The sequence below is a fragment of the Hyaena hyaena genome, unplaced genomic scaffold (assembly GCF_003009895.1).
Source record: "Hyaena hyaena isolate Hyena2069 unplaced genomic scaffold, ASM300989v1 scaffold_874, whole genome shotgun sequence".
Lineage (NCBI taxonomy): Eukaryota > Metazoa > Chordata > Mammalia > Carnivora > Hyaenidae > Hyaena > Hyaena hyaena.
The window spans coordinates 336,097-350,790 of NW_024081504.1; the positions used below are offsets into that span (position 1 = coordinate 336,097).

The 14,694-nt window shown below is 35.6% G+C and overlaps 1 protein-coding gene across 7 annotated transcripts in view; it reads right to left on the reverse strand.

Annotated features, from left to right (window-relative positions):
• The window catches only part of PUM2 (pumilio RNA binding family member 2), a 96,994-nt gene that overhangs the window by 59,784 nt on the left and 22,516 nt on the right, over positions 1 to 14,694 (reverse strand). For all 7 annotated transcript variants that reach the window (XM_039220187.1, XM_039220191.1, XM_039220190.1 and 4 more), the window contains 4 exons: positions 9,197 to 9,305; positions 4,791 to 4,978; positions 4,063 to 4,232; positions 247 to 517 (listed from right to left, as the gene is read on the reverse strand). In XM_039220187.1, the coding sequence (XP_039076118.1) occupies positions 247 to 517; positions 4,063 to 4,232; positions 4,791 to 4,978; positions 9,197 to 9,305 (738 nt within the window). The remainder of the gene's footprint in view (positions 1 to 246; positions 518 to 4,062; positions 4,233 to 4,790; positions 4,979 to 9,196; positions 9,306 to 14,694) is intronic.

Sequence of the window (14,694 nt, forward strand, 5' to 3'; positions counted from 1 at the left end):
AATGTTTTATTTATTTCTAGGAGAGAGAGAGAGAGACAGCGTGAGCAGGGGAGGGTCAGAGAGAGAGGGAGTCACAGCCTGAAACAGGCTCCAGGCTCTGAGCTGGCTGTCAGCACAGAGCCCGACGCAGGGCTCGAACCCACGAACCGCGAGGTCATGACCCAAGCGAAAGTCGGACGCTTAACGACTAAGCCACCCAGGCGCCCCTTTTTTTTTTTTTTTTTTTAAAGAAGGGGCATGCTTTACCTGCTGCTGGGGATTGTAGTCAAAAAGGCCTACAGTAGCTCCTGAAGAGTCCATGGGTACCTGATTACCAGGATAGTCAAACTGTAAGGAATCCAGACCAACTTGTTCCATGGCATCCAGATTCTGAGTTTCAGGATTTGAAAATTCTTCAACAAGTGGTTTATTAGTTGTAGGGTTAGGAAGAGGCCCCAGTCCTTCTGGGGGATTAGTATTGGGGCCAAGGCGTTCAACTACTTCAGTTGGAGAGGCTTGACGACTTCCAGGAGTACGACTACATAAAGAAAACAGAAAGGCATTATGAGTAAAAGTAGGAGATCAAATCTGGAATGGGAAAGGAGGAAAATCATGTAAAACAAATGGTGGTAAAATACAGAAGGCAAATCAGACACCCCCAGTTCACTAATTATTCCACTTTATTACATTTCCCCCCCTCCGTCTGTCTTCTTAAGAACTCCCAGTTTCATTTTTTCATATTATTAATGATTATCTTCTCCATGGTGAACTGCATAAAGACATAATTCATAATTCAATTTTACAGACAAGAAAATTGGCCAAAATCACAATTTAGGCTCAGACTACGTGAAACTTTTGTCTCAAATCACAGACAAAATTAATTTTTGTCAAATGACAAACACGGAAGTCTCAAAACCAAAACCCACCTACCATATGCTGCTCTTGCCCAAAAGCACAGAATTTTGCCGTAAAATCTTGCTTACTATTGGGGGGGGGGGGGGGGGAAGGGGGGAGNCAAATGACAAACACGGAAGTCTCAAAACCAAAACCCACCTACCATATGCTGCTCTTGCCCAAAAGCACAGAATTTTGCCGTAAAATCTTGCTTACTGGGGGGGGGGGGGGGGAGGGAAGTGGGGGGAGAGAGAGAAATGGCCAGAAAGGATGGTCTTCATGACGTCTGAGTGTAAAACGTGAGATACAACAAAAAAGGACATGAACCAAGACAAAGGCCGACTCGGTCTTATATTAAATATGATTTTGAGGAAATCATTTCATCTTCCAGGCCTCAATTCCTTAAGTGAAGAGACCAAAGACACAATCTTCTAGTACTTGTCTAGTTTTTTTTTCCAAATAAGGACAAAAAAGGAATTGTGAAATACCTGACAGATCTCCAAAAACCATCTTTATCACACTAAATTATTTCAGATTAAATCATCAGAAAAAAATGAAAATGTGTAACATTTAAGTATGTCCATCAATTAAAAGTATACTTTCAAATACAAAAAAGCAAATTCTCTACTATCTAGCCTCTTTTAATTTCCCAAAAAATTTATTTAGACTTCGTATTAAGTATCAACTATTTTTTTAATCAACATCCTTCATGGTCTAAACTTTATTTTTACTTTATTTCTAGATACAATCTATTCTCATTTACCAATGTCTTTTCTTCTATAGAAATATTTTATGCAAGATCCTTTCCCTCATAAAAAATAAGTTTGTTCTGAGGAATCATAAGTTCAGAGGATATTCAACAATAAGTACATTAAATAAATGGCATTATTTTACCTGGCTTTCATTGCCAACTGTTAACACTACGTAACTCTGCCTCCACCTTCAGGAGCTTCACATTGAGATAAATTTACTAAAATGTACAGAGCATTTTATGAGTAATTACCTATGAGAATTTGTCTCCAGATATTTAGGTGAACTTATATTTAAAATTCAACCACTACACTATCCTTGCAACATTTAGAAGAAATTTTTTTCTTTTTTAATTTTTTTTTTTATTTATTTCTGAGAGAGAGACAGCATGAGCAGGGGAGGGTCAGAGAGAAAAGGAGACACAGAATCTGAAACAGGCTCTAGGCTCTGAGCTGGCAGCACAAAGCCTGATGCGGGGCTCAAATCTATGAGCCATGAGATCATGACCTGAGCCAAAGTTGGACGCTTAACAGACTAAACCACCCAGGTGCCCCTAGAAGAAATTTCTAACTACTTTCCCCTTTAACAATACATAATTTTTCATGTGAATATTCCAAAGGTTTGTTTTTCATTCAGAATACATTGGCGGGGGGGAGGGGGGAATAAAACTTAAAGGGTCTTCTTTAAAATCAGCTGGAGGGGCACCTGGGTGGCTTAGTCAGTTAACCATCCGACTTCAGCTCAGGTCATGATCTCACGGTTTGTGGGTTTGAGTCTCACTTCAGGCTCTGTGCTGACAGCTAGCTCAGAGCCTGGAGCTCGCTTCAGATTCTGTGTCTCCCTCTCTCTCACTCTCTCTCTGAGCCTACCCTGCTCACGCTGTCTCTCTCTCTCTCAGAAATAAATAAAACATTTTTTAAAAGTTTAAAATCAGCTGGAAAAAAAAAATAAAGCCTGATATAGTTTTTTCCTTCCTTTCGGTTCTACACTCCAGTGGTTATATACTGACGATGTATCAATTAATGTACATATTAATGATGTGTTAGCATAGTTGTGGCCATATGGTCACTATGAGTCTGACACATTCGTATACTATCAAATACAATACTGTATTTAAAATATTTTGTAAGCAATTTTAAATACATACCCCAAACTTAATGGAATAAAATTATTTTAATTTTAATAAATGTAAAAGTCCGTATTAACACGGAGAAGCATAGCCTTTCATACAAACAACTCTAATATAGCAATAGATAGAGAATATAATAGAAAAAGGAATTGTGCTATCAAGTGGTGCTATTTTCTTGCTATAGTTAATGGTGTATTAACACTTCAATTATAAATGCATATTCTGAAGGGCCCATAATCAACTCAGTTTTAAATACATACCCTTAACTAAATCTCAGATTAGGTATTTGTAGAAAAGCAAAATCAGGATAAGGTTCTAAAACAAATTGAAAAGCATTAAATTTTCTTCTTGTCAAAGAGGTTTACTTGGTTCTGGATGCTGTTTTGCACTTAGAACAGATACAAATGACACTTTTTAAGAAGCATTTTTACTCTGCTTTAGACAATTAAAGGCAATAAATGTAAACACAAACCACCCACATATATGATTACACTCAGTTAAGGGAGATTCTATGGTTCACAAGACCTCAAAGAAACCACTCATTTTCAGGTTTAAGCCCCAAAGCATCTGATTATTGCAGTATAAAGTATAGGAATTCAGTATGAAGAAACAACTCCCTAATATCTAGGTAGATATACACTGCCTAATTTGAGACAAAGGCTAGAAGAAAATATTTACTGGCATAAAGACACAAACAAAAAGTTACAACTTAAAGAATTCTAAGCTTGAAACTAACTTTTGAGATCTCTAATATGTTCCTTGCTTCCTAATTTTAAGAATATTAAGTATTAGCACAAATTCATATTTATAGAGAAGAAAGATTACAACCCCTAAGCTAATTATGTTTCCTCATTTCCAAGATTAAGAGTTAAATGGGGGAGAGGGGATATAATACAGGGATAGAAGACAGAGGAAACTCCACAAAAAGGTCCTCAAGAGCAACCCCAAGAGAAGCTTTTCAAGAAAAGTCACAGATTAAACCTAAAATTCACTAAATTTTAGCAGACAGGAAAAAGTTAAAATTTAGACTACCATATTAGGAGAAAGGTAATAGCAACATCTAACATTACTCCTTTAATGCAAGGTACTGTTTCAGAGACTATTCTACTGAATTATTTTTAAAAAAATCGTTCATAATCAACTAATATTCCTCATGAAAAAATTAATCATTTTCCTGGATTAACGCAAGGTACAAAGGGAAATAAAATAAACCAAAATTTGAAGTGTCTAAATCAATCACATCAGCTAATAAAGTAGTACTCATCCCTAAAGAGATATGCTTTTCTTCTTGAGAAAGTTTAAAGTCTTACTTAAAATCTTTGCAATCGGCATCCATTCCATTTGGCAAACCTCTGCCATTTATTTTAGAATCATCATCATCTCCTTGTTTAAGATCTCTGCTTTGGTCCTCCTCAAATGGAGAAGCCTTGCCTTTTTGATCTCCTTTCTCAGGTCCATCTGTTTCAGCATCTCTAGTGCCCTGAGGAAAAAGAATCTGTTTGATTCTGAATATGTAATAAAACACCAAAAAAAGGCACCGTAAGGTGACCTTATGCTATGCTATAGTGCATGTAAACAATAAAAGCATTGAATCTTATTTTAGTTTTATAATCAACTAATTTATCAAAGGCCAAAAAACTGAGCACAAATCAGTAATTTATAACAGAAGGGCTAAGGCAACCTTAACTATAGCGGTGCTGGAAAAGCAGTTAACACCACAGAGGAGATTAATATTTTACTTAATGCATAGATAATTTTGTTCGGTTACTTTCACATCAAGCACTTCCACGAGTAAACAAATTTAATCTTGCAAATTCTTCATTCATATGATTTGATTTTTATAACATGGCTAAGATTATATTCCCAGTGGTTCTACTATTTCATGTATTTGAAGAAGTAGCGAAGAGAAGAAAACAAGAGCTCCAATAGTCATAAAATTTCCATTAGCTCTTGGAAAAACCAGAAAAATAAACTGACTTAAAGATAACCAGATAACCATTGAGTAATTATTAAATATTTCTTTATTCAAAATACTTACAAAAGTTCCCTTCCTAAATCGAGAATCCAATTTATCAGCAGGAGAAGAACTTAATACATATTCTACCATGCTCACACCAAGGCCTCCACTTTCTGATCGCGGAGACAGTATTGCATTTACTTCACTGTTTCCATGAAAACCCTGTCCAGATCTTCTCTGTACCATAATAGGCTGGGACATTGAATGGTCTGTTGTTTGGAAGAAAGAACATGATTATACATTTGTACTTTTAAGCTAACCAAAATTTATTTACATTTACATATTGAATTTTTTAACAATCAGCATATTGTTTTTATAATCTTTATAAAAAGCTCTTCAAGGGCGCCTGTAGTGGATCACGTCATGATCTCACAATTCTCGTGTTTGAGCCCCACATTCATCTCTGTGCTGACAACTCGGAGCTTGGAGCCTTCTTCAGATTCTGTGTCTCCCTCTCTCTGCCCCTCCTCCCTCACGCTTGTGCACTCACGTTCTTGCTCTCTCAAAATTAAACAAACATTTAAAAAAAAAAAAAAAGAAGGCTCTTCATGCCATTGAGACTCACCAGCCTAGGCACATTTCTTGGGAATACAGATAAAAAGAGCCATTTGGTTAAAAAAATAATAAAAGCTAATGTGAACAGTCAAACCAGAAAGGTTAGTGGAGACAAACATTAACCTGAAGGCTCAGCTGCCTTTAAGCATCTCATTAAAATGTTAAAGCTCTCTTTGTGATTCATAATAATTCAAAACAAATTATTAAAGTAAAACCTAGAAGAATAAAAAATAACTCCTAAATTGGCAGAGGTACTCCTTAAAAGAGTTATATACTGGGCAGATTTAGAACACATGGTTGTGCCACTATAAACACAAACAAATGAGTTTGAAAAATTCAGTTTTAAGGGGTGCCTGGGTGGCTCAGTTGGTTAAGCATCCAACTCAGTTTCAGCTCAGGTCATGATCTCATGGTTTCATGGGTTTCAGCCCTGTGTCCAGCTCTGCCCAGAGGGTGCAGAGTCCGCTTGGGATTCTCTCTCCCTCTCTAACCCTCTCATGCTCACAGTGTCTCTGTCTCTCTCAAAATAAGTAAAACTTAAAAAAAAAAAAAATCAGTTAATATCACAGAATTTTCACCTCTTGGTGTACAAACTGTCATCTGAAGATTAATATTTACCTGACATAAGTGCCTTTTCTACACTGTTTGTTTTTATGACAAAAAGAAAAGGCAGTATTTAAGATTAGAGAACAAATGAGATACAAATATAATGAAACACTTGAAAGAACATTTTAGATATGCCAAAAAAAATTTTTCCAAAGAAACCAATAAGCTGCCTCTGGTTCATTTGTGACCACACACAATATTCAAAATTAGTCCTTAAAGTGCTGAACTATACTGGAGGTACTCAGTCATCACTTCATTAACGGTAGGTTTCTGAAATGACTGCTACTTTTGTTAAAGCATATTAAAACATTTGCATTACAGGATCTTTATCCAAGAGATCAGTCATCATATTTTTTCGTTCAATCATTCACTCATTCATTCACATAGTTCAAATGTTGATTTACAGCCTCCTGTATGTTAGGCGTTGTGCTATGTATGGGGAATCTAAGAACAAACAAGAAAGTCCCTGCCCTCAAAGAGATTATAGGTTTAATAGAAGGTAATCATAATAAAGTAAAAGAGCAGCAGTAAAAAATAATCAAGGAAACTATGAAAACAGAAAAAAGGGGCATCAATCCTTGTCAGTCTTAGAGTGAATCCCAAAGGAAGTGATAGGGAGAATAAAGAGTTAAAGTGAGCAAAAAATAGGTAAACATGAAGGTGGAAAAGACAGTTTCAGAGAAATCAACTATATGATAAAGTCTCCTGCAGTCATATAAAGAATCTTTAGTAACGACTGCTTTAGGACATTATTCTTGTAATTCCTGTAATTCCTTTATTCATATTTGTACATATCTGGTATTCAGGAAATGTTTTATTCTAAATTGTTATTTTTGAGAGACAGAACATGAGCGAGGGAGGGGCAGAGAGAGAGGGAGACACAGAATCCAAGCAGGCTCCAGACTCTGAGCTCATCAACCGTAAGATCATGACCTGACCAAAGTCGGACACTTAACTGGCTGAACCACCCAGGCGCCCCTCAATAAATGTTCTATAAACAAAATAATTTCTGAACTTTTCGTGCTATTCCCAATTTTCACATGTCTCCAGGTAAAGACTAATATTCATCTTCAAAATTTTATCCATACAGCTTAAAAACAAGTTTCAAGAGGAAGTGATACAGAAATTAAAAATACAAACCTGACACTAAAAGAAATGTATCAATATGTTGCTTAAATGTTTTATTGCCGGTACAAGTTGTCCTCCAAATATAACATACCAAAAATATTCCCCAACCATCCATCTTGAAAATTATCTTTCATTACCATGTTGTGCTCAAGATGCTTTGCTTTGGAATGCTTTAAAAAACTATTTGAGGGGCGCCTGGGTGGCTTAGTCGGTTAAGCGTCCGACTTTCGCTTAGGTCATGATCTCACAGTTCATGGGTTCGAACCCCGCGTCTGGCTCTGTGCTGACTGCCAGCTCAGAGCCTGGAGCCTGTTTCGGATTCTGTGACTCCCTCTCTCTGTGACCCTCCCCTGCTCACGCTGTCTCTCTCTCTCTCCTAAAAATAAATAAAACATTAAAAAAAAAAAAAAAACTATTTGATTCTGGTAAATAAAGTAATTAACCACTCAATCTTCAAAACAAAAATCAAAACAGGTCTACCATTCAACTTTTCAAACACATGTACTTTTAGCACAGAAAGTGGTCTTTGTGGGAAAAATGTGTCCCACTCTAAATAACGGAATACTTTAAATTATGAGAATGATGTGTAATATAGGTTAATTCAAATCCTGAAAAAAAAAAAAATTCTTTGAGGGCAAGGATATCTCATTTACCCTTATATTCTCCAAACCTGGCATATTATATTACATACTGACTGACTTCAAAGAAAATTCCCAGTATTTTAAGAAAATTTCAGTCTAAATTAGTAGCTACCAAAGTTTTCAAACTTTCTCAATTTTTACTATAAGAGTATTTGTTAATCACTAGAATTTCCTAGTACTACCTAACGTTTTGGCAATTATTTAAATTTAAATACAAAAGACTTTTGCAATCTTTTATTGTATTTTAATGACTGTAGAATAAAGAAACATCTAGTTATTTACTTACACTCAAAATTTAAGGTTATTTTGATAACTATCCAGAAATTTGTTCAGATCTTAATGTGGTAATTTTGTACAGCTTTCACAAGCTGCAATGAATTGTTATAAAAAGAGAAAACTTATTTGTAAAATACATGCTGACAGTTGCATGTGTATATATTGCAAATTTTATGAGTGAGAAACATTTCAAAATATAATCAATACTACTTTAAGAATAAGGCTATGCTTGGGGCGCCTGGGTGGCTTAGTCGGTTAAGTGTACGACTTTCGCTTAGGTCACGATCTCGCGGTTCGTGGGTTCGGGCCCCGCGTCGGGCTCTGTGCTGACTCCCAGCTCAGAGCCTGGAGCCTGTTTCAGTCTGTGACTCCCTCTCTCTCTGTTCACGCTCTCTCTCCTAGAAATAAATAAAACATTTAAAAAAAAAAAAAAAAGAATAAGGCTATGCTCTTTAATTTTCCTATAAACATGGTTACTTCTGCGAGTTGTACTCCTTACATACCAGTTCCTTCTCAAAGTTCTTGGTTTCTTTTTTTTTTTTTTTTGAACCAAAAGAAAGATATAAATTTAAATTATGTACAAAATCAAAGTTCTTGGTTTCTAAATTTCTCTCCATTACTTGTGGATATCAAAAACATTCAAAGTCTGCAAAGTCTGCTTCCTTTCTAGGAATTTACCTTACAGGGAGTTTATTTCCTTTCTGGGTATGGCAAATGTCAACTAAAGCTAGACTGAGCTGCAAATTAGATAAATTAGTCACTGTTCTAATACAATTGAAAATTGAAAATTCCTGTTAATGTGTCCTCTTTTAATGAACACTCAGAATTTTATAATCAGAGTTAACTTCATTTTCTTTTAAAGATTTTATCTTCAAGCAATCTCTACTCCCAAAAAGGGGCTTAAACTCACAACCCTGAGATCAAGAGTTGCACATTCCACAGAGTAGGCCAACCAGGCACCCCAAAGTGCCTGGGGCTGAAGTTTATTTAACTTCAAATAAAACTTAGTAACATACTTTACTCTGACAACACTTCCAATTATTAAGTAGATTAGATAAGGGTTAATAAAAAATGTGCATTAATAAAAAATGTACATTACAATGACTTATAAAATCTGAAACAAAGACATCAGAAATTTGCTCCAAATATTGTCTGGGTGTTAACACGGTTTAAAAAAATTCTAGTAAGCTAAGAATTCTTACACATACACCAATAACTTACGAGAAGTTCCCCATGCAGTCTCTCTCCATTCATCATCCCCAAGAAATATGCCTTTTTGTCCATCTTTTGTTGAATCATCAGGTTCCCAAAACTTTTTGGTAGGCAAAAGCTATTTGGGAGGGAAAAAGTGATTAAGTATCATTCTGATTACAAATTTATTCTAATTCTACATGGGTGAAAGCAAACTTACCACTGGTATGTACAAGTTAGTTTTCAATGCTAAGGAAAATTCAGAATGAAGTATTTTCTAATTTGTATTTTTAATGATAAAATAACTCCTCACTTATGTTTGGGTACCGGCTCTAATAATTCTAGACATGAACACTAAACAAAATCCACCTTGGACTTTTCTATATTTTTTCAAATGGCTTTACTATCATGTGATTTTCTTTATACATAAATTTTTTCAAAAAAAAGTACTAAATTTCTTATTCAATATAGATAATGTGATAAAAAATTCTATACAAAAAATGGAAACTTTTCCTTTACTTCCAAATACTCCCCTCGAATCACCTCTTATCCCACAGCTGCCATGGCAGAAAATGTATGTTCACTTTTACTTCACTTATTCAATGGAAGTGAACTTCACAACTCTTCCTAGGTCTGGAATGCTAGCCAGCTATCAATTCCAAATCAGGAACCTATGGATGGTGGAAGACACATAGAAAGGAACCTCAAACACTTCTGAGATAATCTCGAAGCTCCATGCTCTACCAGATATATGACACATACAGCACATAAAAATTGTGTTGATACAATGATTCACAGATTATTCAATATGTATATTTTGGCTAACTCCTAATGATACTTTATTACTCATCCAAACCTCTACTTTCTACCTTCCCTGAAACTCAGGGAAGATGGACTGGGGATATGTTTGAAAAGTACAGACTGGTTTTCTAAGACATGCTCGTAGCATTTAGTAAGTATTCCTAAGTGATCTCCTCCCTCTCAGCCCATGATCAGGTACCCATTCTTCTAGGGCTCATAATTAAACCTGTATATACTTCTATCACTAATCTTTTACCTGTGTTGGTCTCCTTAAGGCATGGTAACCTCATTTTCAGAGAGCTCAAAAACATACAAACTAAATGTAATACAAAGAACTTAGTAAAACCTGAATGGAGTCTGAGAAATAAAACGGGGGAGAGGGGTTGAAAGTGTTGAGTGGAAGGGGAGGAAAATACAGTAAATCATGAACAAAGGCACAACCTGATAAACTGCACTGTGTGTACAAGGTATGAGATGGATGACCAGATGTGGGAATGTCAAAACTGATACTGGTAAAAACTTTCTAGGTCAGCTTCTCAAGAGCCATCAAAATAAGTTAAAGAAATAGCACATTTCATCAAAGTAAAGGGAATCCAGAGAGGTTGTTTGTTTTAGAAAACAACTCAAGTTATAAGCTTTAAGAAAATGGATACTCTAGACTACAGACAAAGAAATCAGTTTAGCAGAATTACAACAGGGCAAGATGGTAGACTATAAGAGGATACTGACCAAAAGAACTGAAAAAATAATATGGTGTGAGAGACATTTAGGGGAATCAATAGGAGTATGATTACAAATGAGGAGGGGATTAATAAAAAGGGTAAAAATTTTTAATTTGGGTAATGAGGTAAATGGTAGTACTATTAACCAAAATAAAAAGCCAGAAGCAGCTTTGAAGACAGGGGGGAAAAGTTCAATTTGGGCATGTTCCCAATCTACAGATTTTTTTGCTAAATTAAATATATTTAATTTTAAAGGAAACCAACTTGTACTGTTTTTAAAAGAAAAGTTTTTCCATGTTAGGATTATTCTGGGCTGCAAATGATTTTTATTTAAAGCACATTCTAAATAATCTGCTGACAAAAATCCCAGCAAAATGCAACCTCTGTTCCTTTATAACCTTTTTTAATCTCATTATAAATGGTTTTTAAATATTTAAACAGAATGTAAAGCTGATAATACTAAAACACTGTACTTAATATACTTAAATAACATTTATGCATAGTAAAACCCAAGTTAATACTTAAAAATACCATTAAAAAATGGTTCCTGAGAGAATAAAGAAATGTTTTTATTCCATATATCATGAAAAAAGTTTCAATATCAAAATATAAGTAACAAATAAACTGAGAATAAAGTTTTAGAAACTTAATAGAAGCAGTCATCCCTGACACAGAAGTGGCTAAAACTAACCTTCTAAAGTAACAGAAATAACAGAACTCTTTAAGGAAGTCTTTGTGATAAAGTTCCATGTAGTGCTTTAGTAGAGAAGCTCATAAATGACTGCTTTAAAAACACAGTAGTGGGGTGCCTGGGTGGCTCAGTTGGTTAAGCGGCCTACTTTGCCTCAGGTCATGATCTCGCAGTTTGTGAGTTCGAGCCCCGTGTCCAGCTCTGTGCTGACAGCTCAGAGCCTGGAGCCTGCTTCAGATTCTGTGTCTCCCTCTCTCTCTGCCCCTCCCCGACTCACACTCTGTCTCTCTCTCTCTCTCTCAAAAATAAATTTTAAAAAGTTAAAAAAAATTTTTAAGTAAAATTAAAAAAAAAAAATACAACTAGAGGGGTGCCTGGCTGGCTCAGTCAGTTGGGCATCAGACTTCAGCTCAGGTCATGATCTCACAGCTCTTGGGTTCAAGCCCCAAGTCAGGCTGTGCTGACACTCTGTATAGGGAGCCTGCTTCAGATTGTGTCTCCCTCTCTCTCTGCCCTTCTCCTGCTCCTGCTTTATCTCTCTCTCTCAAAAATAAACATTAAAAAAAAGTTTTTTTTACAGCTAGAAAAAAACTATATTAAGCACTTATCCAATGTGCCTACTTTTTGTGCTATGAATATCTTCATTTTGCAAACATTTATTAACAGGCACAGGAGTTAGTAAAATTAATACTTCTAACAAAGGCCTACACCAACATTCTAGAAACAACTTTTTGCGATAGTTTAGACACTGATTCCAAATACTTTCAGAGAAACTACTAGCTTGTGACCAAGAAAAGTTAAAATGAACTAAACACATGGGAAGGCAACAATTCAAGATAGACCATTTAGGGGGAAAAAATGTGTGCAGTACACTGGCTGGAATAGCAATAAAAATGGAGATTTATCCCTAGAGACTCTTTTTATGGTAACAGAAATGGGGAAGCATGGGGGCGCCTGGGTGGCTTAGTCGGTTAAGCGTCCGACTTTTGCTTAGGTCATGATCTCACAGTTCGTGGGTTCGAGCCCCGCGTCGGGCTCTATGCTAACTGCCAGCTCAGGGCCTGGAGCCTATTTCAGAGTCTGTGTCTCCCTCTCTCCCTGACCCTTCCCTGCTCATGCTGTCTCTCTCTCTCTCTCCTAGAAATAAATAAAAAAAAAAGAAAGAAAGAAAGAAAGAAAGAAATGGGGAAGCATGTTACAGAAAACAAGGGCTAAGAGATCTTAAAGATCTATATATATAAAATATACTATCCAGTACTACTTCGTATTAGTTCCCAATTTCACAAAAAATTTAAACCAAGGTCAAGCAACTCAGTATTTCTTGTTAACCTGCACCTTTATCTTTCCAACTCAGAAATGATTGCATGAACATACAAATTCATCCCCTAACTGTCCACCATTTTATTAGTTCTTTCTTTCAAAAAGATTTATGGATTGCCCTCCCCATCTTCAAAGATATCAGTCAACACTTTAGCATACTGCCTGATAGTATTCCCTACAGGAATCTATACTATGAGGTACACTTACATTTCAGATTAATACAAATTATTACATAAAATCACAAAACCAAATTAACATAATCCCAAGAATTAAAAGGATGTAAAGGCTTTGTATCTACGATATAGTGTTTTACATTAAGATGTTCATATAATATCCAAACTGGGACACTTCTGAGGATAGGGGTGCTATTAAAATTTATGCCATGACAACAAATATGTATCTGGACTATCTGGGCAAATTAGGATATTAAGGTGACTCTCTTTATAAGGGAAGTTCATAAAAGACAGGCATAGACGCTAATAACTAAATGTGTAGGAAACAAAAGACAGGGTAATTCCCTTGAACCCCACAATGGTGCTTTTCCAGACTTTAATTTCTTTCTATTAATATAAGATATCAGTACTTCATTTTTTCAAATTATATCACTTCCCCAAATCTTTTCCATTCCTAACATCCTTTAATATCACCAGAAACATTAGATATCATCACTTTCAATAGGAAGGAGTACTGTAAAGAGTCAAGCCACTCATGAGTTTATGCTATTCAATCACCACTATATATGATCTATATATAATGGCCAGTTAACCATTGTGAGCTTCAGTTTCCTCAACTGTTAAGGATAATAATAAAAATACTCTTATAGTTTCTATGAGGCAAGAATGAAATAGCATAAGTAAACTGCTTAGAATAGTACCAAGCATATAACAGACACATAATTAATCTATCTCTTTGCCACCAAAAATAGGAACCTTTTAATACTTATTATAAAACATAAGTAACAAATTGGCCAGCAACATTTAACTGGCTGATTATTTTAAAGGACTATGGTATTATTATTCAATACAAAACTTGTCTATAGCTATTTGCCTCTTTTTCCAATTTATTTATTTGAGTTATCATAGGAGGAACATGAAACAAAGAGCAGATGCCTAGCACCATTTCATTCTGCACAAGGACTCAGAAGCAAGGCTACACATATGACTAGTAAATGGCAGCAACAGGATTTGAACCCATCACCTGTATAATTCTAAGGTCCATTCTCTTTACACTTAACTACTATAGAAGATGGGTCTTTTCAATCAGTCTAATTCATCAATATTTCTGAAAATTACCAGTATTAGAACACCACTAGATATAATTAAAAAGCTTAGGGGTGCCAGAGTGGCTCAGTCAGTTAACTGCCCGAATCTTGACATCAGCTCAGATCATGATCTCATGGTTCATGGGATAGAGCCCCATGTTGGGCTCTGCACTAAGCCTACTTGGGATTCCCTCTCTCTGCCTCTCCCCCACTTACACATGCATGGCACACTCTGTCAAAACTCAACATTTTAAAAACTTTATATTATCATGATATTCACCCCATATAATGTGGGTAATCATTACAGTGGACAAAGTTTAAGAATTAAGATAAAGATGTATGTAGACAGAACTACAATTGTTGTTTAAACATTATTTCAAATAGCTGGCTTCTATTCCAGTTATCCCTAAAAGCTCAGATCAGACCTAGAACACGAGAGCTTTATGTAACTCATACAAAAGTTATTCTTAATACTCTCTTCAAAGAATGTCAGTCTTACTCGGAGTCATAATGATAGTGATAGATCGGAGAGAAAACATAAGTCTACTTTCTCCTCTATCCAGCATTCCACTTTACTACACCACCTGGGATCTCTGTACATAATACTTAAATATTACTATGTCAGAAAACAAAAGAGGGGACATTATTTATCATACTAAGCTATGACTAATCCATACTAAGCTATGACTAATCCCCAAATAGTATACATTAACACAGTGATTTAAAGTTAAAT